Below are 27,977 nucleotides of genomic sequence, written 5' to 3'. Positions count from 1 at the left end.
CGCTGCTGATCTTAAATCAAATAATGAAGCATTAGTTAAACTTGGAACTGCTCTGCTCTCTAATCAGCATCGTATTGCACAGGGGTTTTCAAACTGGGGTACATGGGCTCCTCTGTTAATGGTGGGGGTCCACGACATGAAAAAGGCTGAGAGTGTCTGTTCCAGAGCATCATCCATTAAAATAATAGCAAAAGTTACAATATCCACATCGTACTCTCACTGTTGCCATTTCCTGTGGCTTCCAAACTGGATGCATCACCTCATCTTTAAATTAATAAGGTGTTCCTCTTTGTGTGAACACCCCTTGCAATTTATCTGAAATTAATTAAAGCTACAGTGATCTCCTAATTTAAGACCTGTTATTTTTCGGTGCCTTTGTTCTCCTTAAGTCTAAGATCGAGTAAACAGCCAAGCATTTCCTCAGGGCGGAAATAGTTAATATGAGGGGGCATAGTTTTAAGGTGATTAGAGGAAAGAATAATGAGGATTACAGAGGTAGGTTGTGTTTTAAACATAGAGAGTGGTGAGAAGATGGAATGTGCTGCCAGAGGTGACGGTAGAGGCAGATACATTAGGGCAGGGGTTCCCAACCTGATTGGGGGCCCATCGCATAAAAAAGGTTGGGAACCCCTGCATTAGGGACATTTAAGAGACTTTTAGATAGGCACATGGTCGATGGAAATTGGAGGGCTATAAGACATGAAGATACAGGAGCAGAATTAGGCCATTCAGTCCATTGAGTCTACTCTGCTATCCCACCATGGCTGTTTTATTGTCCCTTCAATCCTATTGCCCTGCCTTATTCGGCAATATTGTTCACTCTCAAGGCCATAAGATATCAAGCAGAATTAGTCCATTCGGCCCATCAAGTCTACCTTGCCATTTCATCATGGCTGATCCATTTCCCTCTCACCCCCAATCTCCTGCCTTCTCCCCATAACCCTTCATGCCCCGAATAATCAAGAATCTATCAAGCTCCGCATTAACTATCCCAATGACTTGGCCTCCCCAGCTACCTGTGGCAATGGCATTGTTGAGGGAAAGGTTAGATTGATCTTGGAGTAGGTTAAAGGGTCAGCACAATGCCTGTACCGTACTGTAATGGTCTGTGTTCTACACTGTGCTCAATGAAAATAGAACCTGGATCTGTCAGAGGACTATGTACTGGCTCTCCTTCCCTTTCCTTGCCACATTTAACTCATCGTTATTTCTGTGAACAAGTCATAATCTACTTTTTTGTCTGCTGGTCGGATGTACCAGCCATGTCCTATCTTCAAAAGCAGTTCTTTGAAATCTCCTGTGGACTTCTGGTTTTGATATTACTTTTGCTTTTTTTTTAAAAAAACATATTTTAAGGGAGGTCATAAACCATTTCCTGTTCAATGCTTGAGTTGACAGTGCCATGATCTGTCATCCCCTTCACTTCATTCCGCGGGCTTAGCAAAATGGAAAAGAGATTTTAAAAAAAGATCAGAGAGAGGAATAAAATGGAAACAATGCACCAAGGACCTTTCATGCTGATGAAAATGCTTAAGGACTAGAAAACATTAAATGTTACAATAGTGGCAGTCATTACTGTAGACCACTTTCTTAAACCCTTCCTTTCGTTTGTACTCAGTGGCCACTTTATTAGTAGGTACACCTGTACACCTCGTTAATGCAAATATCTAATCAGCCAATCATGTGGCAGCAGCACAATCCATAAAAGCATGCAGACATGGTCAAGAGCAGCGGTTGCTATTCAGACTAAACATCAGAACGGGGAAGAAATACGAGGATGTGCTGGGGGTATCCCGCACAGACACTGCCACTCTTCCAGCACCATCATAGCCCGCCTGCAACTTACTACCCCGAACTCACTCATCTTTGGAATGTCCTGGGATTTTCATGCACATAAACAGTCTCAAGAGTTTAAAGAAAATAGTGCAAAACAAAAACTAAACAAAAAAAATCCAGTGAGTGGTGGTTCTGTGGGCTTGTTAATGAGAGAGGTCAGAGGAGAACATCCAGGCTAGGTCAAGCTGACAGGAAGGTGACGGTAACTGAAATAACTGCACATTACGACATCTCTGAATGCACGGCACGTTGAAGCTTTAAGTGGATGGGCTAAAGCAGCAGAAGAACACAGTCATATGCTGCACTGAACTAAGGGTCTGTGGGTGGACTCTCTTTATGGACTTGAGTTCAGAATGCTATTTGCTTGTGTTATTGTTTGCATGATTTGTTTTTCTCTCTGCACATTGAGTGTTTGGCGGTCTTTTTTTTTAATGGGTTCTTTTGGGTTTCTTTGTTCTGTGGTTGCCTGTAAGGAGGCGAGTCTCAAAGTTGTATAATTTATACATTCTTTGATGATAAATGTACTTTGAACTTTGGACACACACTCAGTGGTTAAGGAAGACAGTGGCCTAATAAAGTGGCCACTGAGTGTGTGTGTGTTATGAATTAGTTTAGATTATGAAGACACGTAGTCCTCTTTTATTGTCATTTAGTAATGCATGCATTAAGAAATGATACAATATTTCCTCCGGTGTGATATCACAAAACACAGGACAGACCAAGACTGAAAAAACTGACAAAACCACATAATTATAACATATAGTTACAACAGTGCAACAATACCATAACTTGATGAAGAAGTCCATGAGCACAGTAAAAGTTCAAAGTTTCTCAAATGTCCCACATCTCACGCAGACGGGAGAAGGAAGAAAAACTCTCCCTGCCATGCTGACCACAATCTGACTCTGAGTCATCCGAAAACTTCGAGTTCTGATCAGCTCTCCGACACTGAGTACTAAGTGCCATCTCTGTCCGAATGATTCGACCTCCTTCTCGGTCGCCAAAAGCAGGCAAGGCCGGGGATTTTGAGGCCTACCCTCTGAAAGATTCACGACCACAGTAACGACAGCAGCGAACGGGCATTTCAGAAATTTCTCCAGATGTTCCTCTGTGCTTTCACGTCCATTTATACATTTAATTTATACATTCTTTGATGGTAAATGTACTTTGGACTTTGGACACACACTCAATGGTTAAGGAAGACAGTGGCCCTAATGAAGTGGGCACGGAGTGTGTGTGTTATGAATTAGTTTGCCTTAGTAATTTCTGTCTGTCCTTGCAGTCTTGTGCACTGTTAACACTGGAGTCTATTTTTGACACCATCAGCTTTCTTTTTAATCTCGAAAAGGCCTTTGAGAGGTTCAAATGAAAAATGAAAATCTTGCTCTGGCACTCCCTCTCTCTTGCTCTTACTTCATCTCCTCATCTGGAGCCAGACCTCGGTGCTGAGCTTAGCTCACTCTCGTCTTTGGCTTCCAAAGCACAGACTGTAGACACTATAATTTAGCTGTGGATTTAATGTTGATTCACCAACGATGAGCAGAAAGGAGAAATGCCTCGTAATTGCTTCAGGAAACAATGTGCAATTAACATCAGTTTGCAGGAAGGTCAGAATTCAGGTAAAGAATCATAAAAATGACAGGTCTTTAATTTCCAAACTGAGTACTGAGGTGTGGTAATTAAGTGCATGGAATGGCAAGCAGTGGAATCAAGGACACTCCAGTCCAGTTAGGTAATGCTTTACCATGTCAGCTTGGGGATTGGGGTTCAATTCCCGCCACTGTCTGTACGAAGTGTGTGCGTTCTCCCCCTGACCGTGTGGGTTTCCTCCGAGTGCTCCACATTCCAAAGATGTACAAGTTCGGGTTAATAAGTTGTGGGCATGCTTCACTGGCACCAGAAGCATGGCGATACTTGAGGGCTGCCTCCAGCACACCCTTGGCACAAACATTGCATTTCACTCTATTTCAATGTCTTAATCTTTAAACCATTATTTCAATCAAAGATGCTCAGAAGATTGGACGGAACCAATCTTCCGTCCTTGGACTCGCTTTACACCGCACGCTGTTGGAGCAGTGCTGCCAGGATAATCAAGGACACGACCCACCCAGCCAACACACTTTTTGTCCCTCTTCCCTTGGGGAGAAGGGTCAGGAGCTTGAAGACTCGTGCGGGCAGATTTCTTTCCAACTGTGATAAGACTGCTGAACAGATCCTGACCCGGATCTGGGCCGTACCCTCCAAATATCCGGACCTGCCTCTCGGTTTTTTTGCACAACCTTACTTTCCATTTTCTATTTTCTATTTATGATTTATAATTTAAATTTTTAATATTTACTATCGATTTGTACTCCAGGGAGCGGGAAGCGCAGAATCAAATATCGCTGTGATGATTGCACGTTCTAGTATCCATCGTTTGGCGACAATAAAGTAATTAGACTGGATGATATTTCATTTCAGTATATGTGTAATTTCTTTTGAATATTGGCTTAACTAATGAAAGTTATGATCGCTGACAGCTGCTACCTTGAGTTTGAAAATAATGTTTTAGTAAATACCAATCCTCTTGGAATTGAATGTTTAATGGATAGATACTGAGAACTAGTAAATGAAGTGTCATTGATATGAAATGTTAGCTCTTTATTGCCTTTCCTCATGGATGTTGACTGGCCTTCAGAGTACTCCTATCAAGTTACTGTTTTATTTCAGATTTCCAACATCTGAGTTATTTTGCATTTGCATTGGAGATCTAGTTTGGAGTGATTGAAGCTGGGGTTTTGTCCAGCATTATGAAATACACGCAGTGACAGGACTTGCGATAATAAATTACAATGCTGCATTTCAATGGTTGTTATAATTAAAGGTCATTTTTTTCAGGAAAACCTGTCACTACACAAGAGTGAAATACAAATATTATAGAAACTGACTCCACCGTGCATGTTTGCAGCTATCATGGTTGTGGTCAACAGTGGCGGCAAATTTCTATGAACCTTGCACTGATCGTTAACAGTTGAAGCCATTGTTCATTGTGTGCATATGCAATAATTAAATGCATGGATTCCAGGCGAACTGAACGATGGCTTGCGCCATTGGCCAGTTGCAGCCTTCATTAGTAAGAAATACAACAGCACATGCAAATGAATCAACTTTTCAGGATTCTAGGAGGACAAATGAAATTTTGTTCTTTTGCTATTTAACCCTATTCCAGCTGTTGTGACTGATTAAAACTGAGCCACTCGGGAGCTGTAATGGGAAATGGTGGTTGTCCATCACGTCTGATGACGACAGGAGATTTTTTAAGGCAGGAAAGCCGTTGTACTGGGGCAGCTTCGCATTCTCGACCTCAGAACATTGGGTACAAACAACTGTCACAAACTGGGGTCTTCCTTGGTTGCAGTGGGTGACCATGGCCTCTTCTGTGCCTCATCATGCCCCTCACTGTCCACTCCACGAGGCATTGCAGTATCGCCTTCCTGGCTGCTGGAATTCAATGCAGATCTCAACCACCCAGTCCACCAGAGCTGACTTTGCATACGAGAATAGGCGAGTCCCCGTCTCAGCAGGGGATGAGGCCACCAGCTAACCTTACCTGGTTTAGCCCACCTGTCGAAGCGGTGTACCGGGGTGTGGCCGCTGTCACGTGCAAACAGCCACTGTTGAGAGCTGTTTGCACAGGCGGGGAACCAAAGTTGAGTGAACTGCCCTGGAATGGACACGACAGGCCCCTTCACACCTCCCTGGACACCCCGTACATCCCGAATGGGAAATACAAAAGTCTTTATTCACACAGTAAACCTACAGGAGAGAGAGCGAGCTCGGGAAAATCCAAGAGAATCTCAGTCTTCTGACAACGGTATTTTATTCTTCAATACAAGGACACCAGAAAAACGATTAACTACTGTTTTAATTCCTATAATCGCCTACTTTAACATTTAGAATAAAGTCAGGTAAATTTGCCAATTTGCATATTTATTTATTTATACAGCGTGGAAAAGGCCCTTCCAGCCCTTTGAACTCCGCTGCCTGGCAACCCCCCCCCCCAATGTAACCTAGCCTAACGCAGGACAATTTATGATGACCAATTACTCTACCCAGTAAGGAGGAAACCGGATTAGCCAAAGAAACCCCAGGAACTGCACGGGGAGGACGTACAGACTCCTTACAAGGACATCAGATTTGAACTCTGAGCTCCAATGGCCCGTGCTGTAATTTGCATCATGCTAACTGCTACACTACCATGGTGTCGTATTTACAGTGTTAGCACTTCCCAGCTGACAGAAGCCCTTTGAATATTCAATGTAGTGTCTGTTCCAAAAACCGGACACACAAAATATACCCCGTTTATTGTAGGGTTGATGGATGGCCCTTTTAGTACAATTGGCAAGAAGATTAATTGACAAAAAAACATCTGTCTTGAACTGTGCGTTAAGTGGCAGGGATACACTTTTAACAATATAAACTTGCATCTGTTGTGTTTCCCTATGTAGTTTTACTGGGGCAGAATCAGAAAGGCTGGCAATCTCTAGAGTGGACAGAATGCCCCACAGTAGAGACTGGTTTCTCTAGCCACTGAGTATCAATTGGAAGTTGTGTGCATGTTTTATGTCCTAAAGGCTGCTGCTCAGTTTAGTTGATCAGTAATTATGCTATCCACCTCTGTTCACCCTCCAAATAATGAAGCTTAACACCAGGTAAATGGTATTTGTTATGTCCTTCCTGATGTGGTTTGTTACCTTATTTCCAGTTGCTAGCTCTCACTGCTTGCTTGTAAGTTCACAGCTGTGGTTGATTACTTATTCTCATGTTAAGCAATTGGCTTTCATTATCAGGTCAACGATCTTATATCATTTTAGAAATGCAAACACCAGAAATTCTGCAGATGCTGGAAATTCAAGCAACACACATCAAAGTTGCTGGTGAACGCAGCAGGCCAGGCAGCATCTCTAGGAAGAGGTACAGTCGACGTTTCAGGCCGAGACCTTTCGTCAGGACTAACTAAAGGAAGAGTTAGTAAGAGATTTGAAAGTGGGAGGGGGAGGGGGAGATCCAAAATGATAGGAGAAGACAGGAGGGGGAGGGATGGAGCCGAGAGCTGAACAGGTGATTGGCAAAAGGGATATGAGAGGGTCATGGGACAGGAGGCCTAGGGAGAGAGACAAGGGGGGGGAACCCAGAGGATGGGCAAGGGGTATAGTCAAAGGGACAGAGGGAGAAAAAGGAGAGTGAGAGAAAGAATGTGTGTATAAAAATAAATAACAGATGGGGTACGAGGGGGAGGTGGGGCATTAGCGGAAGTTAGAGAAGTCAATGTTCATGCCAGCAGGTTGGAGGCTACCCAGACGGAATACAAGGTGTTGTTCCTCCAACCTGAGTGTGGCTTCATCTTTACCGTAGAGGAGGCCGTGGATAGACATGTCAGGATGGGAGTGGGATGTGGAATTAAAATGTTTGGCCACTGGGAGATCCTGCTGGGAGACACTTCACCTGTGAGTCAGCTGGGGTGATATATTGCGTCTGGTGCTCCCGATGTGGCCTTCTATATATTGGCGAGACCCGACGCAGACTGGGAGACCACTGTGCTGAACACCTACGCTCTGTCTGCCAGAGAAAGCAGGATTCCCCCTCCCCCTCCCACTTTCATATCTCTTACTAACTCTTCCTTCAGTTAGTCCTGACGAAGGGTCTCGGCCTGAAACGTCGACTGCACCTCTTCCTAGAGATGCTGCCTGGCCTGCTGCGTTCACCAGCAACTTTGATGTGTGTTGCATCTTATGTCATTTGTACATTTCATTTAGATGCTTTTAGTTAGAAGCTCTTTGCTGGAAGTTGAGGGAGTTTTGATCAGTGTTTGAATCTACCTTTTGTGAGAACATCAAGAAGTAGTGTCTTTTTACTCAGCTCCTTGCATACTGTAATGTGTTGGTGAACAATAAAACCACATTCGAACTACAGCTATGTAGGACTGGAGTTTATCTATCTGCCTAGCTTTAAGAAAGTGGGGGGAAAAACTCAAGCGAGGGCAGAATAGCATTGGTCCATAGCATAAAAGGGGTTGGGAACCCCAGTTCTAAATAGTAAAGTAGGTGGTTATAAGAACTGAAACTGTAGTTAATCATTTTTTAGCATTTATGTGTTGAAGTCTTAAATAACGTGTCAGAAGATGAGATTCTTTTGGATTCTCCTGGACGCTCTCTCTGGCACGATAGCATGGTGGTTAGCACAACGCTTTACAGTACCAGTGACCTGGGTTCAATTCCCACTGCTACCTGTAAAGGAGTTTGCACATCCTCCCCTTGACTGCATGGGTTTCTTCCGGGTGCTCCGGTTTCTTCCCACGGTCCAAAGACGTATCATTTGGTAGGTTAATTGGTCATTGTAAGTGATCCCGTGATCAGGCTAGGATTGAATTGTGGGGTAGTTGGGCGACGTGGCTCAAAGGGCCAGAAGGGCCTATTCTGCACTGCATCTCAATAAATAATTAAATTTAAGATTCTGCCCCCCACTCCAACTTTAACCCCTCGTACTTGACATGGGTGGGGTATGTGAAGCTCTGAAGTGAGGTTCAAATATCAGCAACATAAGCCAGACCAACTCAAGGAAATACATGTGCCACTTTAACAATGAACAAGTCCCTTGCCCTGTGGAGAGCCAGGATCCCCTTGAAGTTAAAGGAGTCAATCACACCCACGGATGCTTTTTAATCTCATTCCTTGAGTTGGCACCCAGTGCCGGGCTCGCAAGTGAAGCCCTGTAGTCCAGGGGAAAGAGCACACAAAAATGTGGGCCTAAATGGAAAATTAATAATGTTAAGTTTGTTTGAGTCAGTGTCTCCACAAGGGATACTTGGACATCATCTGAACCAGGACTTGTCACCCTCACCATCCGGGGAGCAGTTCCCATATACAGCAGACTGAAGCCTCCAGTTGTACCTACCTGAACTCCTGCCATCCCCACTTTTAGAACATAGAACAGTACAGCACAGGAGCAAGACCATTCAGCCTACAGTGTTGTGTAGAACCAGCTAAAAGGCAAATCAAAAACGCCCCAGCACTAATCCCTCCTACCTACACAATGTCCATATTCCTCCAGCACATTCCAGGCATCCACCTTGAACCTAACCCTTCTCACCTTCAACACATGGTGTGAGACACTTTAACAGATGCTCTCTGTTCTGTTACTCTTCCATTGTTTACCGTGGATTCAAGCAGCAGTTGCTTAGGGCAGCCTGGTGCCTGCTTTGTCTATTTAACCCCATAAAAGCCCAAGCCATTGCTCGAGGTACAGCTTCCTCTTAAATATTTCACCTTTCACCCTGAACCTATGACCTGTAGTTCTGGTCTCACCCAAACTGAGAGGAAAGTAGCCTGCACACGTTAAGAATCAAGTTTAACATTACCAGCCAAAAAAATCGTTGTTTTGCGGCAGCATGTACATTACAATACATAATAATTGCAGTTAAAAGTAAATATTAAATAAGTTATGCAAAAGCTGATGTATTGTGCATGGGTTCATTGTCCATTCAGAAATTTGATGGCGGAGGGTTAAGAAGCTGTTCCTGAAATGTGTGTGTGTCGTTTGGCTCCTGTACCACATCCTTGATGGTAACGGTGAGAAAGCGAGCACGTCCTGGGATCCTTACTAATGCATGCTGCCTTTTTGAGGCATCTCCTTTTGAAGGTGCCCTGGATGCTGGAGAGGCTGGTGCCTATGATGGAGCTGGCTGAGTTTACAACTTTCCGCAGTTTTTAATTCTTCAGACTGTCTAATTCAGCAACTTGGCTCTCAGATCCATTTGGGATTTAATTCTATCCTATGTGAGAAAAAAAACTTTGTTGAATTCGACTTAAAACAATTACTTTTTTATATCTGTACTGCTCCAAGTGCATAACTCTCTGCGAGGGCTATGTTTATGCTATCAGAACTGATGAAAGATCACAGACATTCCAGACATGTGTTGTGATCTTGGCAATTAATATATTTACAGCAACAATATGCCTGACAGGGGAAAAATATTAAATATGCTGTTGCAAGTTTTTTGTAAATTGTGAAAGGTAAGCAAGAATTTGTTTCAGCAAGAAGCGAGCTGTAGTTTTGAGTTAAACATTGCACCTCATTGGATATTATCTGGTGTAATAAATGCCCTCATAAACAAAGGACTTGTATTTTGATGGCAGGACTTACATATAATGAAAGACTGGATCGACTAGGCTTATACTCTCTGGAATTTAGAAGATTGAGGGGGGATCTGATTGAAACGTATAAAATTCTAAAGAGATTGGACAGGCTAGATGCAGGAAGATTGTTCCCAATGTTGGGGAAGTCCAGAACGAGGGGTCACAGTTTGAGGATAAAGGGGAAGCCTTTTAGGACCGAGATGAGGAAAAACTTCTTCACACAGAGAGTGGTGAATCTGTGGAATTCTCTGCCACAGGAAACAGTTGAGGCCAGTTCATTGGCTATATTTAAGAGGTAGTTAGATATGGACCTTGTGGCTAAAGGGATCAGGGGGTATGGAGAGAAGGCAGGTACAGGGTTCTGAGTTGGATGATCAGCCATGATCGTACTGAATGGTGGTGCAGGCTCGAAGGGCAGAACGGCCTACTCCTGCACCTATTTTCTATGTTTCTATGTATCTCCATTGTGGGCCACCTTGTGTCTGCTCATTCCATGTCTTCACATGGTTATAAATCTCACAGTTTAGGAAAGAGCATGTGAATAGTGAATGCAATGTCCCAGTCCAACTAGCTGACTAATTTTCAGTGCAAACGTTGCAAAGATTCAAAGTACATTTATTCTCAAAGTATGTATACAACCCTGAGATTTGTCTTCCTCACAGACAGCCACGAATCAAGGAAAGCCATGGAACCCATTCAAAGAAAAACATCAACATCTTCCACACTCAAAAAAAATTATGCAGACAGCAACAAACAAAACACGAGCAAAAAGCACAGAATTGAAAGACTGCAGGCATATTCACTTCAGCTCAGTGCTCATTATCTGCAGGTGCCCCGATTCAAAATCGTCTTTAAAAAAAAAAGAGCAGCCAGCAAACGTAAGTACATCGTAACGCGAACGACATAGTCTAATCTACAAACCGCATTGATTATACCTTGCCCAAGACCCAGAACTCGGGCACCATCCTCCAGTAGTATCAAGGAGGGAGAGAGAGAGACCATCCGAATGCAGGAACCTTCCTATAGGAGCAGTGAGTGGGGGGGGGAGGTGGAGAGAGAGAGTGAGAGGGGGAGAGGGAGAGTCACACACAGACACCTTCCTCTACCAGCAGTAAATGAGAGGCTAGTAGATGGTGCTGAGCACTCTCCAGTTACAAAGGCGGGTGTTGAGGCCCAATGAGGGCAGTTCACCCACCAGCCTCTGAGGGATGATCATGTTAAATGCGGAGCTGAAGTCAATGAACAACGTCTTGGTGTACCAGGCATCATTCTCCAGGCTTGACAGGATGAAGTGGAGGCCAAGGCTACAGAATCATCAGTGCACTGGTTTGAGCAGTAGGCCAGGTGGAAAGGGTCCACTGTGACTGGGAGGTGGGATTTTATACGATCCATTACCAGCCACTCAAAGCACTTCATGATTGTTGAAGTCGGTATCACTGGCCGGTGATTTAGGCCTAATCATTGAGGCCAGATACCATCATTATTGATGACAATGTAATTGTTGCTAGCAATTCTACGTTGAATGGGCCTGTCTTCATGTAAAGGCATTAAATGTGACAATTTGCTGTATTAACTGGCAGAAATTTTAAAAATGCTGAATACTGTGGCTGCTTAAAATCAGATGATCTATCATTCAATTGAAGCTTTAACAATTTTATGGTCACACAGATGTTGCTTGATCTTAATGTTTCTTTCTGTGTATTAATTTCAGATTTCCAGTATTTACAGTATTTTACTTGGTTTACTTGATTTTCTCCATTACACATATTTTTTCAATCTGATAGCATTCATTCTTTTAATCTGTAAGCAGTGGTGCCTGTGCACAAAAGCGTCAAACGATTCTCAATCAGTTGATGCTGTATTAATTGCTTACAGAAGTTTCTCGCTTCTTGTGGATCTTTTTGCAGGAATGGGTTTTGTGAAAGATATGGGATCCAGGATTGTTACTTTTAATTCTATAAGGAGTCTTCTTTAATGTGTGCCATGATCATAAATCACTTTTATTGCAATGAATTTTAGCCATGAAACTCTTTGTAATCAGTTAAATATGAATTCCCTTGCCTAGAAATTCGTCCCCAGTGGGTAATGCTGAACGTGCTGTGTAGTAGCGTCAGCATCTTCTACTTTGCCTCTGAAATCCATCTTACTGACTTTACTGGAATGAGTTTCAGAAGCAGAGAACACTGACACTGATATATTCCATGTTTAACACAACCAACCTGGGATACATTTATAAACTCCCATGTCCACAGGATGTGGTTGCTCAATCTCTGCAATGATCCGACGGAGCTGTGAATGCACTGTTTACTGTATCACTGTGACCTAACTAATTGTGAACAGTACCACAGGAAATTTAGCATATTCCACTGTATTCCACCCCCCCCCATGCTGTAGTAGGTAGATGAATGGTAAATCCATTATGTTAGCATGATCAAATAAACTCCGTCAAGTTCCAGAGAGAAGATTATGCAACTTTGTGTGAGGTCGAGGATTTTCTCAGGATTACGCAAAATGAGAACTTTAGGCCCATCAGATGCATTCCCCTCCCTTAACTTTTCACATCCTGGAAGAGTAGTGATAGTTTCAAGGTACAATTCCTATCAAAGTATGCATGACGCATACAACTCTGAGGTTCGCCTTCTCCAGACAGCCACAAAACAAAGAAAACCATAGAGACTGTTCAAAAGAAACCATCAACCCTCCCACATGCAAAAAAAAACAAATTGCCCAAATGGCAACAAGAACATCCATCCAACCAACCACAAATCCCTAATAGAAGAAATAGAAAGGTCCTTATTTATGTCCCCAGCCCTTGAAATGTCACATACTTACAGTACGTGCTTGCCTCACTTAAAGTAAACCCAAGTTAGATCCATGTTTTGGACTCCCGCATCTTCCTTCGAACTAGTTTAGTGTTTCAAAGTTACGAAACATAACAGGCAGGATTATGCATTTAATCCAAAATAATCTAAATATTTTTTATCCACTGAATTATTGATTGTTTAAACTGTGCAATTTTCTCCTTGATCTTGGAAAGTCCTTTCAGAACTCTGATCACAGCAATCTACCTGGAGCAGTGAACAAAAAAAATTCTTATTTATTGTTTAAATTCTTTCATTTCTAAAAGCTATACTTCCAGTGCTTGATGGACTCTGAGATTTTTGACTATGAAATAAACAGGGATCAAATTAATCCAATTGCTGCTTGGAATTGTATCTTCTGTCTTCTCGTGTTGCTAAAGATCTCTAGCATCTGTAGAATCTCTTGCGTTTATGATTAATTATTTGAATTCTTGATTTGTGAAGTTGTAGAACTCTTTTCATGGTTGAATTATATGGAAAGGTCCTGGCTATATCCCCTCATCCATATGGATGTTATAGGAACCATTTTTCAAAGTCTTGAATTCCTCTGGTATATTAGGTGATATGATGCTGATTTGCTGCCAGATTGCGTACAATGGCGGCAATCCAAACAGTCACAGCATTCCCAACCACGTTGGCATTTCCAACAATGACGGCATTTTAAAGCTATTTCACTGGCTAGGAAATGCTGGGGGAGAAACCAGAGGTTATGAAGACGATCTCAAAACCAGACTTAACCACTAAACTGAACCCGTTATCTCCCCAAAGATGCTGGTCACCAGGTCTAAGGCAAGGGAGATGCATGGGGACTGCATCCAGGGAATTATCACAGATATCGAAGCTATCACAATTTTACTGTGTCCAGTAAGCTAGAATCATATTTTGAAGAACAGAAGGACGTGTATTTTAAAAGGATGTATGAAATTTGTCATGTATGAAAGGATTTTTGACTTGGGGAAGCTATATTGTTATGTTTAGCTCTCAGTGCAGGGACATGCTTCTGGCCAAAATTATTCTTTGGTACATTACTACATCTTTAAGTCTATGCTTGGAGTTATTTGCCACTGTTGCTTTTATGCTGCTTGAACAGAGTTGATGTGAATCTGGATCATGTACTAAATGCTGCTGTTTGATGTCTAGAAAATCAATATTAAGTGTGAAGCAACTCTCAGTTAACAGAGGTGACAGAGCAGATATGGCTTCCGAGTTTAAGTCCTAATTTTTGTACCCAGATTATTTTTTGGAATGGTATGAAATCTAATGATGGGACTCTAATGTGTGCAGTTTTAGTCACCTATGTATAGGAAGGATGTAAAACAAGGTTTAAGAACACAGAAAAAAATTTACAAGGATGTTGCCTGGTCTGGAGGGCCTGAGTTATAAGGAAATATTGAATAAGTTAGGGCTTTATTCTTTGGAACGTAGAAGAATGAGGGGAGATTTGATAGGAGTATATAAAATTATGAGGGGTATAGATAGGGTAAATGCAAACAGACTTGTGAGAGTATGGAATGAGCTGCCAGCACAAGTGGTGCATGCGAGCTTGATTTCAGCATTTGAGAGAAGTTTGAATAGGTACATGGATAGTAGGGGTGTGGAGGGCTATGGTCCCGGTGCAGGTCAATAGGCAGATTAAATGGTTTAGCATGTACTAGATGGGCTGAAGAGCCTGTTCCTGTGCTTTACTTCTCTATGACTGTCTAATTGGCAATCTGTTAAAACAGTCACCACAGTTGGTAGTTTCAGATTCAGATTTATTTATCGGATTACATGGAAAAACACAGTGAAATGCATCAATTGCATTATCAACCAACATACCTTATGATAAGTGAGGGCACCCCACCAGTGTCACCACACATTCTGGTGCCAACATGGCAGACCCATAATGCAACACGGAACACAAAAAAAATGGAACATAACAATCAACAAATCAAGCCCCATATCTCCCTCCCAACCGTCCACGTACATGCACAGTCCTCAGACCCTGTCTTCACATTCTTCAGCTTACCTTCCATGTTACCAAGACTATACATATATAAAACACACACTCACACTCACTCTCACTCACTCTCACTCTCTCTCTCTCTCTCTCTCTCTCTCTCTCTCCCTCCCTCCCCCTCTCTCTCTCTCTCTCTCCCTCTCTCTCTCTCTCTCTCTCCCTCTCTCTCTCTCTCTCTCTCTCTCTCTCTCTCTCTCTCTCTCTCTCTCTCTCTCTCTCTCTCTCTCTCTCTCTCTCTCTCTCCCTCTCTCTCTCTCTCTCTCTCTCCCCCCCCCATCTGCATTTCAGTACTTGTTGGAATAGATTATGATTACACATTTGTAAATGTTTTTATGAAGTTCTCCATGCTCCTTATTTCTAAGGAAATGTTTCCAAGGATATTTTGGTAAGGGACGCAGTGTTGTTTCACCCCTTGAATTCACATGCATTGAAAAACCTTGACTACGCTATTTAATGCAGGTCTGGCAGTTAATTTGGAATAACTTGGGACAGAATCTGTCAGTGTCCACACCCGTTCCCACATCCGAGCCCATTTTTAGAAAGTGAAGTCTTCACTATGGTTAAAGAAGGACTGAGCCTTTTGTATGGATTGCTAGTATTGGCGTCTTGCCACCAGCAAACTGCCAAGTGAAACCAAAGGAAGGATGTTCAGTTGAAGTTTAATTAGGAATGACTTTGCTGCCACCTTACATGAAGAGGTTGAATGCACTGCCATTGGATGTTCCTGATTAGCTGCAACATTGCTCAGATTTACACGGTGGGGGAGGAGAACTTTGGGGCTTTGAGGTTTCTATCATTCATTCAATGGGCTGTCTTGTTTCGTGGCCGTCTAGGAAGAGTAAGAATTTCAGGTTGTATACTGTATACATTCTCTGATATTAAAATTAACCTTTGAATCTGAGCTGTGTCATTTTAAGGTAGCTCTGACATTTACCAGGTCCTCTGAGTTGCTTGCAAATCACCTGTGTTTCTTAGCTGATGTGCGATTTTTTTTTTAAATGGACTACTTTTCCAAATCTGGTGAAGCCACAAAAGGCAGAGCAGCTACGAATAAACATTGTGTTTTAATTTCATTAATTCAAATCTAACATAAAGAACATGGGATCGAGACTGAATATGTACAGGGAGAACCTTTTTTGAATTATTCATATGTGCCTTCAGAAATGGTGAAGTGGATGTTTCACCTACAAACTGCTGAAGGAACTCAGTAGGCCGGGCAGTATCCATGGGAGGAATGAAGTGTTGACGTTTCGGGCCAAGACCCTTCATCAGTTCCTTATCTACTTAGTCATAGAATCACAGAAAAGTACAGCACAGAAGCAGGCCTTTCGGCCCATCTATTCCACGCCAAACAATTTAATCTGCCTACTTTCATCAATCTGCGCCGAGACCATAGCCCTACATACCCCTACCCTCCAAATACCTATCCATATCCAAACTACAAGTAAGCGTTGAAATCGAGCTTCCATGCACGGGTCATTCCACATTTTTGCGACCCTCTGAGTGAAGAAATTTCCCCTCATGTTCCCTTTAAACTTTTCACCTTTCACCCATAAAGCATCATCTCTGCTGTAGTCCCACCCAACCTTGTGGAAAAAGCCTGCTTGCATTTACCCTATATATAATCCTTCATAAGTTTGTATACCTCTATCATATCTCACCTAAAGCAGTTCCTTATTTATGTATTGATATTATTATTTATTTTTTGTATATGTACAGTTTGGCTTTTGCACACTGGTTGAATGTCTAAGGTTGTTTCATTACTTCTATTATGGTTATTCTGTCATTGAGTGTGCCATCAAGAGAATGAATTGCAAGGTTGTATATGATGATCTGTATATCGAAGGTTTATTTTATTATCAAAGTATGTATGCAGAATACAACTCTGAGATTTGCCTTCTCCAGATAGCCATAAAATACAGAAATATATAGAAGTAGTTGAAAGAAAGCTATCAATATCCAGAACTGGCTTGCCCACAGAAGGCAAAGAGTGTCTGTAAATGGGTCATATTCTGCATGGGGGTCGATGACCAGTGGTGTGCCTTAGGGATCTGTTCTGGGACCGTTTCTCTTAGTGATTTTTATAAATGACCTGGATGAGGAGGTGGAGAGATGGGTTAGTAAATTTGCTGATGACACAAAGGTTGGGGGTGTTGTGGATAGTGTGGAGGGCTGTCAGAGGTTACAGCGGGACATCGATAGGATGCAAAACTGGGCTGAGAAGTGGCAGATGACGTTCAACCCAGATAAGTGAGAGGTGGTTCATTTTGGTCGGTCAAATATGACGGCAGAATATAGTATTAATGGTAAGTCTCTTGGCAGTGTGGAGGATCAGAGGGATCTTGGGGTCCAAGTCCATAGGACACTCAAAGCTGCTGCGCAGGTTGACTGTGTGGTTAAGAAGGCATATGGTGCATTGGCCTTCATCAGCTGTGGGATTGAGTTTAAAAGCTGAGAGGTAATGTTGCAGCTATATAGGACCTGGTCAGACCCCACTTGGAGAACTCTGCTCAATTCTGGTCACCTCACTACGGGAAGGATGTAGAAACTATAGAAAGGATACAGAGAAGACTTACAAGGGTGTAGCCTGGATTGGGCAGCATGCCCTATGAGAATAGGTTGAGTGAACTTGGCCTTTTCTTCTTGTAGTGACGGAGGATGAGAGGTGACCTGATAGAGGTGTATAAGATGATGAGAGGCATTGATAATATGGATAGTCAGAGGCTTTTTCCCAGGGCTGAAATGGCTAACACAAGAGGGCACAATTTTAAGGTGCTTGAAAGTAGGTACAGAGGAGATGTCAGGGGTAATTTTTTATGCAGAGAGTGGTGAGTGTGAGGACTGGGCTGCTGGTGGTGGTGACAGTGGCGGAGGCGGATACAATAGGGTGTTATAAGAGACTCCTGGATAAGTACATGGAGCTTAGAAAAATAGAGGGCTGTGGGCAACCCTAGTAATTTCTAAATTAAGTACATGTTTGGCACAGCTTTGTGGGCCGTAGGGCCTATATTGTGCTGTAAGTTTTCTATGTCCTAATGCCCATTCACTGCCATACACACTATTTCCATAAACTGCCCTGAAAATCAACAGATTAAACAATAGAAAGGAGTTGATGGAGAGAACCAAACACTGGTCAAACATCAAATGTTATCAAACATTTTCTATGTTTCTACTCTCCCCGCACGAAAAGAAAAAGAAGCAAACATTCCAAATCCCCACCCCCTTCCCCCTCCTCCCTTGCATAAAAACTGACAGCTGGCCTAAACCCTCAGCCTGCTATTAAATGGGAAGAGTAAAAGAATGGATGAAAACACGGAAAAAAAACTTAGAACTGAAAGAGACCAGTATGAACTGCAGTCCAATCCATAAATATATGTACTTTGATAATAAATTTACTTTGAACTTTGAATTTCAGCAGGAGTTATTACTTCCAGGAGAGAAGGTAAAAGGGAGAAAAAGATTATTTAAGAAAATAATATTTCTTAAAAAAAAATAAGATTTCCTTCCAAGAGTATTAATAAATAAAATATAATCTTATGCAACAACATCTTTCTGTGTAAGTTGCCTTTTCATTCTGTAGCTCTTTAATTTAAAAAATATAGTTGGTGTTCATTTATAATTTACTGAAAAAAATAGTTTTGAAATTTAAAAAATAGGCTAACCGAGACAAGTAGCATATGTCCACAAACTTTGATATGACCTAAAAGGAAATGAGTCTTTTAATCCGCAAAAGAAATTATGCTCTGACTTCATCTGATGTTTACCAAATAGTAATTTTTCTTCAGAATTATTGTGGTTTAAGTTTAATAGGATGCTGCTATTTAAAGTAATGTTTTCCTCTTTTAAATATTATTGCAAAAAGTGATTAAATGAAACCAGAAGGCATCAGGTCACTGTCAGGGTGTATTCTCGAGTTAGGATATATAGGAAATAGTAATTTCAACAAAACAATTGTTCAGATTTGAATGTGGATTGTAGATTAAATTTAAAATGCTCTAAACAATAGTCTTCCTGGAGTTGTTGATTGGAATTGATTGCAAACCAAGCCATGCAGATTAGCATTCATTTTGGATCTCTGGAGTGTGGATGTGAAGAAGGAATTTTTTGAAAATTGTATGTAATTCAAAGGAAGCATTGTAGATGCATTGTAACTAGGAAATTGTCCAGCTGGTACCATCGATCTTTAGCATATAAAATATCATGTAATATTGGGTCAGGCAGCCCTCTTCTTCCAAGGGTGTCATGAATAGCTGTGTGTTTTTGCTAAATAAACACCTCTATATCCACCAGCTTTCAGGGTCTTTGTTCATGTCACAACAGTCACAAAAGCAAAGACGAACGTTGGGATGATGTTGACAGCAACCCTTCAAGTCTGAAGGGAAGGCCTGGAGGGTGTTACTGGGTGGCTTGGCAATGGCAAAATCAGGAGTATTCAAATTCAGATTCATTTATTTATCCTGTGTACTTTGAAACATACGGTGAAATGTATCGTTTGTGTTAAAAACCAACAAAAAGCGAAGGATGGGCTGAGGGAAGACTGGAAGTGCTCCACACATTCCAACGCCAACATAACCTGCCCACAGTGTTCCACAGAAAAACACAAGCAATAGCAGCAAAGCAAGCCCCTTCACCGCCCTACCGCCCTACCGCCCTCTCACTCACTCATACAGACAGGCCTCCAACCACAGGACAGGCTGCCTCTGGGCCTCCAGTCTCCAGTGTGCAGACTCAAAAATTCAGGCCTCCCACTTCCGGTCACACTGGCCCATGGTTGAGATTGTGGTACCTTTGAAGTCTGGAAGAGAACATTTGTACTAATATAGCCTCCTAGCTGGAAAACAAAAAACACTTTTATGCACGTAATTGTTCACTCACTATTGTTTATTTCCCATTGTACCGCTGGTGTTTAAGTGAGTAATGAATCTCTCTCTGTCCTTGACCATCTTCTCTATTGTGCTCCATGTGTGGTTCAGGGTCCTCAGTCGCACAATTTATTTTTTGACCAGTCAAGGTTGTTAGCCCTGAACTGAACCCCCAAACCTGGAGGACCAGTGGACCACTCTTAGTCTTCGCTCTACCCTTTGACCTGTTCGGCATGGGTGACCCTGTCAAGATCCAAAGCACAAGGCCCTAACTCCAGCCAACATAGCTCTCCAGGTCAATGAGGTACGCAAGCCTCCAAACCCTATGATGACGTTGAGTCCTTTTGGAGGGTTCACTCTTATGTTAAGAGGAAAAAATGGGTGGTGTGCTGCTAAGAAGTGAGCTGGGAAATGGGACTAACTGGATCGAACAGCAGCTATGGGTTGAATGGCTTTCCTCTGTATTTAATTATTCCATAATTGTCTAACACTAAATGGAACAGGTTAGGTACTATCCTGTTGGTCAATGAGTAACGCTGAAGGGGTGTAATCAACTAGATGTGCAAATTCCTGGTATCATAATCAATGCCTGGACAGTTTGCATGGGAGATTCATACTATGAGCAATGATGTAACATCACTTTTGCATCTCGGATGTCATGTCTGTGGCAAATTGTAGCAGTAATCGTTATGGGAGAGATTTGATTGAGCTCAAGATGGGTACAGGAAAGATTCGCCAGGATGTTGCCTGGATTGCAGGCCTTAAATCATAAAGAGTGATTGGGTAGGCTGGGTTTGTTTTCCTCAGCCCAAACGTGCCTGAGAGGTAAGATGATGGAAGTGTATAAAGTTATGACAGGCATGGATTTTTTCCCATGATGGCGATGTCTATTGCCTGTACTAGAGAACATGAGATTATCAAATACAGGAGCAGAATTAAGCCATTTATCCATCGTCTGCTTTGCCATTTCATCATGGCTGATCCATTCCCTCTCAGCCCCAATCTCCTGACTGCTTCCTGTAACCCTTCATGCCCTGATTAATCAAAAATCTATCAAACTCAGTCTTAAATATACATAAAGACTTGGCTCTGCCTGTGGCATTAAAATTTCACAGATACACCACCCTCTGGCTAAAGAAATTCCTGCTCATCTCCATCTGAGTGGGTGTCCCTTTATTCTGAGGCTGTGTCCTCTGATCTAAGACTCCATCATCACAGGAAACAACCTCTTAAGGACATGTGAGAGGGAGAGGAGTTTAAAGGGGATCTGAGGGGTAAAGTTTTCACACAAACAGCAATTGACATCTGAAATGAGCTGTTAGATGCAGGAACAGTAACACCATTTGAGAGGCATCTGGATAGGAACCTGAATGAACAGGACTGAGAGGGATATGGAATTAATGGAGGCAACTGCATACGGCATGGTAGCAAACTGGCTAGTGCATTGTTTTACAAGTACAAGCGCAAAGTAAATTTATCATCAAAGCACATAGATGTCACCATATACAACCCTGTGATTGGTTTTCTTGTGGGCTTTCACGGTAAAGACAAACGAACGTATTAGAGTCAGTGAAAGAGTGCACCCAACAGGATAGACAGACAACCATTGTACAAAAGACAATTAACTGTGCAAATACAAAAGAAGAAAAAAAGGAAATAATAAATAAATAAATAAATAAATAATGTGTTTCAAAAACGTGATGAGGAGTCCTTGAAAGTGAGTCCACAGGTTCTGGAAATAGTTCGAGTGAAGTTGTCCCCTCTGGTTCAAGAGCCTGATGGTTGAGGGGTACTACCAGACATCCCACCCTGCAAAAACTCACTTCAGGGAGGTAGCACCATCAATTTGCGGGAGACTTCCGGGAGAGGTGGGATGTCTGCAATAGAGTAGCTCCTTAGCAGCCGGCCAGCTAATTTAAATAACGTTAGCTATGCTAATGAATGAATGACACCTGCTAAACTCACCTCAACACGTCCTTTACAGTCTTAACTCACCATGGGCAATAGAAAAGTCACTGTTGCAAACAGTGCAGTGAGCAACACTGTCATTATTTTGACCCCTGTTAGGCAGGGGTACACTTGAGTGTAGTCTGGGATGATGTACGTTTTATGTATTTTTTTGGAACACTCTGCCATGGCGCGCTCTCGCTCACGCTCTCAAGCACTCTCGCTTGCTTTCTGTCTCGCTCGCGCGCTCTCGCTTTCTCGCTTGCTCGCGCTCTCTCTTTCTTTCTCTCGCTCGCTCTCAAAAAAATTGATTTCCGTGATATTGTATATAACTTGCGGGCATCAGGGAGCCACTATTAATATGCAGGAGACTCCCGGAACTTCCGGGAGAGGTGGGATGTCTGGGTACTACCTGTTCCTGAACTTGGGTCCTGAGGCTCATGTACCTTCTTCCCGATAGCAGCAATGCGAAGAGAGCATGTCTTGGGGGTGGGGGGGGGGGTCTATGATGACGGATGCTACTTTCCTGCAGCAGCTCTCCGTGTTGGTGTGCTCGATGGTGGGGAGGGCTTTACTCGTGATGGACTGGGCCGTACCCAGTACTTTTTTGTAGGATTTTCTGTTACAGTACCAGTGGTCCAGGTGCTCTGCTTTCCTCTGGCAGTCCAAAACCGAATGGGTTAGTAGGTTAATTGGTCAAATGGGTGTAATTGGGTGGTGCAGGTGCCAAGGGCTAGAATATAACTTTATTGTCATTGCTCAAGATAACGAGATTGTACAAGGGCCTGTTTACGTGCTGTATCTCTAAATCAATAAATAAGCTGTAAATGGGTTGTAGGGCTGTATGACTATGTACCATTTTTTTTCAGGTCAGTTTTGCTATTTCACTATCCTTATGGTTTGTAGACGGATGAAATTGGAACATGTGTAACCCATCGTTACTAAACATTCCCGTGGATTACACATGTTCTAATTTCATGCCTTGTTAGAACATATGCATGCTTAATTGTATGGAACACATCTAATCACAAGTTAGTGGATGAAGCTAATGCAATTGTATTGTAAATATTTTTGTTTCTATATAGTAGCACTGTTCTGGCATGCCTGTCTATAATTGGTTGGGAACTTCCTTCAGTACCAGAACTGGCAATTGTAATTGGAAGCAGAGAAGTTATTGTATTTGTCAAAGAATATTTGGAGAAATCAGTTCTCTATAAGCTGAAATTGAATCCATAATCAGTAATATTTTTTAACTAATGTGAAGGAATTCTTTTCTTTTACTTTCCGAGTTGTCACTGTGATCCCGGAAATGGCAGTGTGGCCGCAGTAATTATAGATGTTTTTTCAGTGAATTTTGTTAGTGCTGGAAACAATCTCTGTAGCCCATGTGTTGCTGATTTCTCTGTCCATCACTCCCTTTATGGTTTAAACGAAGGACAAAAACATTGACTGTGAAATCCAGTGCTTGAACTCAAATATTTTGGTAGAGAAAGTTCCCCTTGGTATTGGTCTTCAATAATACAGTAGCGTAACACTTTACAGTGTCGGTGATTGTGTTTCAATTCCCAGTACTTTCTGTAAAGAACTTGCATGTCCCCCCACCCCCCCGTGACTACGTGGGGTTTCCACCAGGTGCTCTAATTTCCTCCCACATTTCAAAGGCATCTGGGTTAGAATTAGTAAGGTGTGGGAATGCTATGTTAGCACCAACACTTGCGAACTGCCTCCTCATGTTCAACTTAAAAATTTCACCCTTTATCCTTAATCCATGACCACCAGTGATAGTCTCAGCCAACCTCAGTGGAAAAAGCCTGCTTGCATTTACTCTGTCTATACCCCTCATAATTTTAGATCATAAGGCTTAGGAGCAAAATTATGCCATTTGGACTATCGGGTCTGCTCCAGTATTCAATAATGGCTGATCCTTTTTTCCCCCTCTTCAGCCCCACTCCCAGCCTTCTCCCCATAAACTTTGATGGTGTGTCCAGTGAAGAACGTATCAATCTCTGCCTTAAATTCTCCCAGTGACCTGGCCTCCACAGCTGCCTGTGGTAACAAATTCTACAAATTCAACAAATTCACCAACCTCTGGCTAAATACATTTCCCTGCATCTCTGTTTTAAATGGACACTCCTCTATCCTGAGGCTGTGCCCTCTTGTCCTAGATACCCCCACCATGGGAAACATCTTTTCCATATCTACTCTGTGTGGGCTTTTCAATGAGATTCCCCCTCATTCTTTTAAATTCCAGTGAGTACAGACCCAGAGCCATCAAACATTCCTCATATGATAACCCTTTCATTCCCGGAATCATCCTTGTGGACCTCCTCTGAACCCTCCCCAAAGCCAGCATTTCTTTTTCTGAGATGAAGAGCCTAAAACTGTTCTCAATACTCAAGGTGAGGCCTCACCAGTGCCTTATAAAGCCTTAGCATCAGATCCTTGCTCTTGTATTCTAGACCTCTTGAAATGAATGCTAACATTGCATTTGCCTTCCTCACCACTGACTCAACCTGCAAGTTAACCTTCAGGGTGTTCTGCACAAGGACCGCCAAGTCCCTTTGCATCTCAGATTTTTGGATTTTCTCCCTGTCTGCACATTGATTTCTACTACCAAAGTGCATGACCATGCATTTCCCAACATTGTATAATTTTATATAACTCTATCAAATCTCCCTAAGTTCTAGAAATAAGGTCCTGACCTATTCAAGTTTTCCCTAAGGCTCAAGTCCCAGCAATATCCTTGTAAACTTTTCTGTGAACTCTTTTAATCTTAGTTACATCTTTCCTGTAGGCAGATGACCAAAACCGCACACAGTACTCCAAATTAGGCCCCACAATACAATTTCTACAGATGTATTCCAACTGGTTGCATCACTACCTGGTGTGGAGGCTCCATTGCACTGGATTATACAAGGCTGTAGAGGATTGTAAACTCAGCCAGCTACATCACAGGCACAAGCCTCCCTCACTACCATTGAGGACATCTCAAAGAGGCAGTGCCTCAATAAGGCAGAATCCTTCACCACCTGAGACATGCCTTCTTCTCGTTACTACCATCATTGAGGAGTGACAGGGTCCTAAAAACATACATTCAATGATTTAGGAATAGTTTCTTTCCCTCTATCATCATATTTCTAAACAGCCCATGAACTCCACGTCATTATTCACTTTTCACACTGTCTATTAATTTTTTTATTGTAACTTTTTGCAATTTTTCTGGAGACTCACCACGGAATAGGCCCTTCCGGCCCTTCAAGCTTAAGCCCAGTCCAATCACGGGATGATTTACAATGACCCAGTTAGCCAACTAACCAGTTTGTCTTTGGACTGTGGGATGAAACAGGAGCACCCGGAGAAAACCCACACAGTCACGGGGAGAACATACAAACTCTTCTATAGACGACGTCGGAATTGACCTCCGAGCTCCAAACTCCGCCCCGAGCTGTAATAGGGTCGCAGCGCTCTGCTGCTGCCCTACAGCGAGAAAGCACATTTCGTGACTCATGCCAGTGATAATGAATCTGATGCTAATTCTGATTTAAAAGTAAGATACAGCCCAAGAACAGACTGAACCTAATTTGAGGCCTAAGAACTTAAATGCACTGATCTTTGAGCGTGCCTGACCCAGGCATGTTGTTGGGTCCGATGGCACTGCTTCAGATGGCTAGATTTCAAGTTTGAGCTTTAATGCATATATTTATAAATAAGTCTGGCCGAATCCAACCTGAGCCCGAAGATTTACAATTTTTTTGATACTTGGACCCAACACGTATAGACAGACAGACTTGGGTGAAGGAGCTCCTTCATTTATGAACTGCTAGATCGAAAGCGTAGGAGGAGCCAGACCTCTGAGCTGACCCAGTTTCTTGCAAGGCAAAGAGAAGCGTACAAGAGAGCCTTGGGCATTGTACTCGGTGAGTGAAATAGCCTCTTTCTGTACCCAAGCATTCCTATGATAGGGAGCGCAAGATGGGTCACAGCAATGTTTTGTCCATAGCTGTTGTTCAGCAGCTTGCTTGGATCACGATAGAATGATCATATTTTGGTAACTGTCTCAAAATGCCCAGGTTGAAGTAAATTGCCCCATGAATGCTATCTCTTTATTCTTCTTTTTGCAATATTTATATATTTAAGGAATTTTTGTCTTGCACTATTCTGATACCACCTAACAAATTCCACACATTATTTCAGTGACAATAGATCTGATTCTCATTCAAGTAGTTAAATTCTAGAGTCCTGACGAAGGGTCTCGGCCTGAAACATCGACTGTACCTCTTCCTAGAGATGCTGCCTGGCCTGCTGTGTAAACCAGCAACTTTGAGGTGTGTTAGTTAAATTCTAATATAGTTTTGCTGTTTTGGGGCCCTGTGTTGGTCAGGGTTCTGTTGTTGTAGACGCCCCCTCTCCATGAAACCACAGGAACGACAGTGACTGATAACAGTCTGACACCAGCGGCCTCGCAGGAGCTGCCAGTCAGCATTGAACTCAACATAGGACTGCCTTAGGGACTCCAGCTCTGGACTTTTTCCCTCAGAGTTTAATCCCGAAGCCTTCACCATGAGTTGGTATAACCGCAAGGCAACAGAGGTTTGAGATCTCTCCTAGATGAGCTGCCAACCACAGCTGAAAAGCCCTATCTGCCCAGAGCAGTTGGTTTTAAGGCACCAGTAAACCACCGTTGCCCCTTCTCCTGTCAGTAGAAACTGTTCTGCCAGGCTTAGTACTGAAGCCACGCATGAAGGCCAGGAGCTGGACTTGGTTGTCAGAGGCTATTTAACGTGCATGCTGTTTGGAGCTTTTCAGAGGTAATGGCAGCTAACCCTAGGCTAAAACAACCTTAAGAACAGATTTAGCTGTAGGTCACAATTTAACATATTTGTAACCTGTTGCTACTAAACACCCCTCCCTGAATTATGACACTTGTGTGTACCAACGAGCTCCCAGAAATATTATTAAATTCACGCGAAAACCATTTTAGGCGGGAAAAAACTGCTTAACTGTAACATCCCCCGGGAGTCAGACCCATTGTCTCTGAGAAACACAAACTGCCATTTTCACTGCAGAAGGCCACTTTAGAGATTTGCTTTGGAAAGTGACACGGAATCGCTTCTATTGATACTCGTGCAATGAAAGTCAATTAAACAATGTAAGATTCACTCTTACTTCAAGCCCATCAAAACCAGTCAGTAAGCGTTGGACATCCTGATTCGTCTGCACCATGGTAACGAGGCAGGTCAAGAGCAGTAAGTAGATGTTCATGTTAATTGGCTCTCATCAGTACCATTCATTACAATGCTGTATGTGCACGGTTAATATGGTGAGTGATTTTTGTGAACATTGACTAATGGACAAAATCTAATTATGGACATCTGCAAATGTGAACCCTTTCATAGCATGGGTTTGGCCTGTTTGGAACCGCAGCATTTGCAAAATTCTGCCCTGAAACAATACAAATTTAACAAGATGCACTCTTACAGCAAACCCTTTCTTTTGACCCTACATAGGTGCAGTGTTCATAGATTTATTTTGCTTTTAATGTACGTAGTATTCAACCTTGAGTAGTGGTTAGCATAATACTATTACAGCACGAGCAACTGAGGTTAAATTCCCTTCGCTGCCTATAAGGAGGTTTTCTATTCTCCTGTTACCACATTGACATTAAACATCTGGATTCTGAACGTTGGAGTTTGACAAAAAGAAATCTGACATCTGCTCATATCTTAAAGATATTGGATTAATATTTCAACATGCCAAACTCAACTCATAAGGCAGAGACATGCACTTTAAGGAGAAAAATTAGAGGAGTGAACCATTCACAAACTACTCCAAGGTGAAAGGACTTGATGGCTGAAAAATGATACCCAATATTGTAGCCAGATGTTCTGCACCACTTACTACAATATGTCTTAATAATTTCTTCTGTGGGGGGGAAAGGCATTTAAATTAGGAAGACATTGGAGCTCATGTAGCGAACACTTAAAGAGTGAACGAGTCATTCCAACACCTTGGATGTGATGTTGGTGAGTCACACTTTACTGGTGTTACGACATGGTACAAGCTAGGCTACAGCAGACACCGGATGCCACTTTGCTTCTTCCAGACATAAGTAACATTGGAAAAACAGCAGGGTTGGATTTAGCAGAATACCATTCCATTCCATTGCCCTGCCCTGCAGTAAGGAGAGTGCGGCACCTTGAAACGATGTGCCTGGTGATGAATAAAATGGGCTTTTGCTGGGGAAAAGTAAAGACAATCGAAGCTTTCTTCTGCAGCAGCTGCAGCCAGCTAATGAAAG

The 27,977-nt window shown here is 42.5% G+C and overlaps 1 protein-coding gene across 2 annotated transcripts in view; it reads left to right on the top strand.

Moving 5' to 3' along the window:
* trps1 (trichorhinophalangeal syndrome I) overlaps window positions 1–27,977 on the top strand; it is a 309,210-nt gene that overhangs the window by 264,743 nt on the left and 16,490 nt on the right. The window contains exon 5 of one of the 2 annotated variants that reach the window (XM_063066170.1): window positions 10,673–10,888. The exons of the other annotated variant lie outside the window; for it this stretch is intronic. Coding sequence (XP_062922240.1) covers window positions 10,673–10,888 — 216 coding nt within the window. The remainder of the gene's footprint in view (window positions 1–10,672; window positions 10,889–27,977) is intronic. 2 annotated transcript variants of the gene reach the window in all.

The sequence above is a fragment of the Mobula hypostoma genome, chromosome 1 (genome assembly GCF_963921235.1).
Source record: "Mobula hypostoma chromosome 1, sMobHyp1.1, whole genome shotgun sequence".
In the NCBI taxonomy this organism is placed as follows: Eukaryota; Metazoa; Chordata; class Chondrichthyes; order Myliobatiformes; family Myliobatidae; genus Mobula; species Mobula hypostoma.
This window is presented reverse-complemented; position numbering and strand designations above follow the sequence as displayed.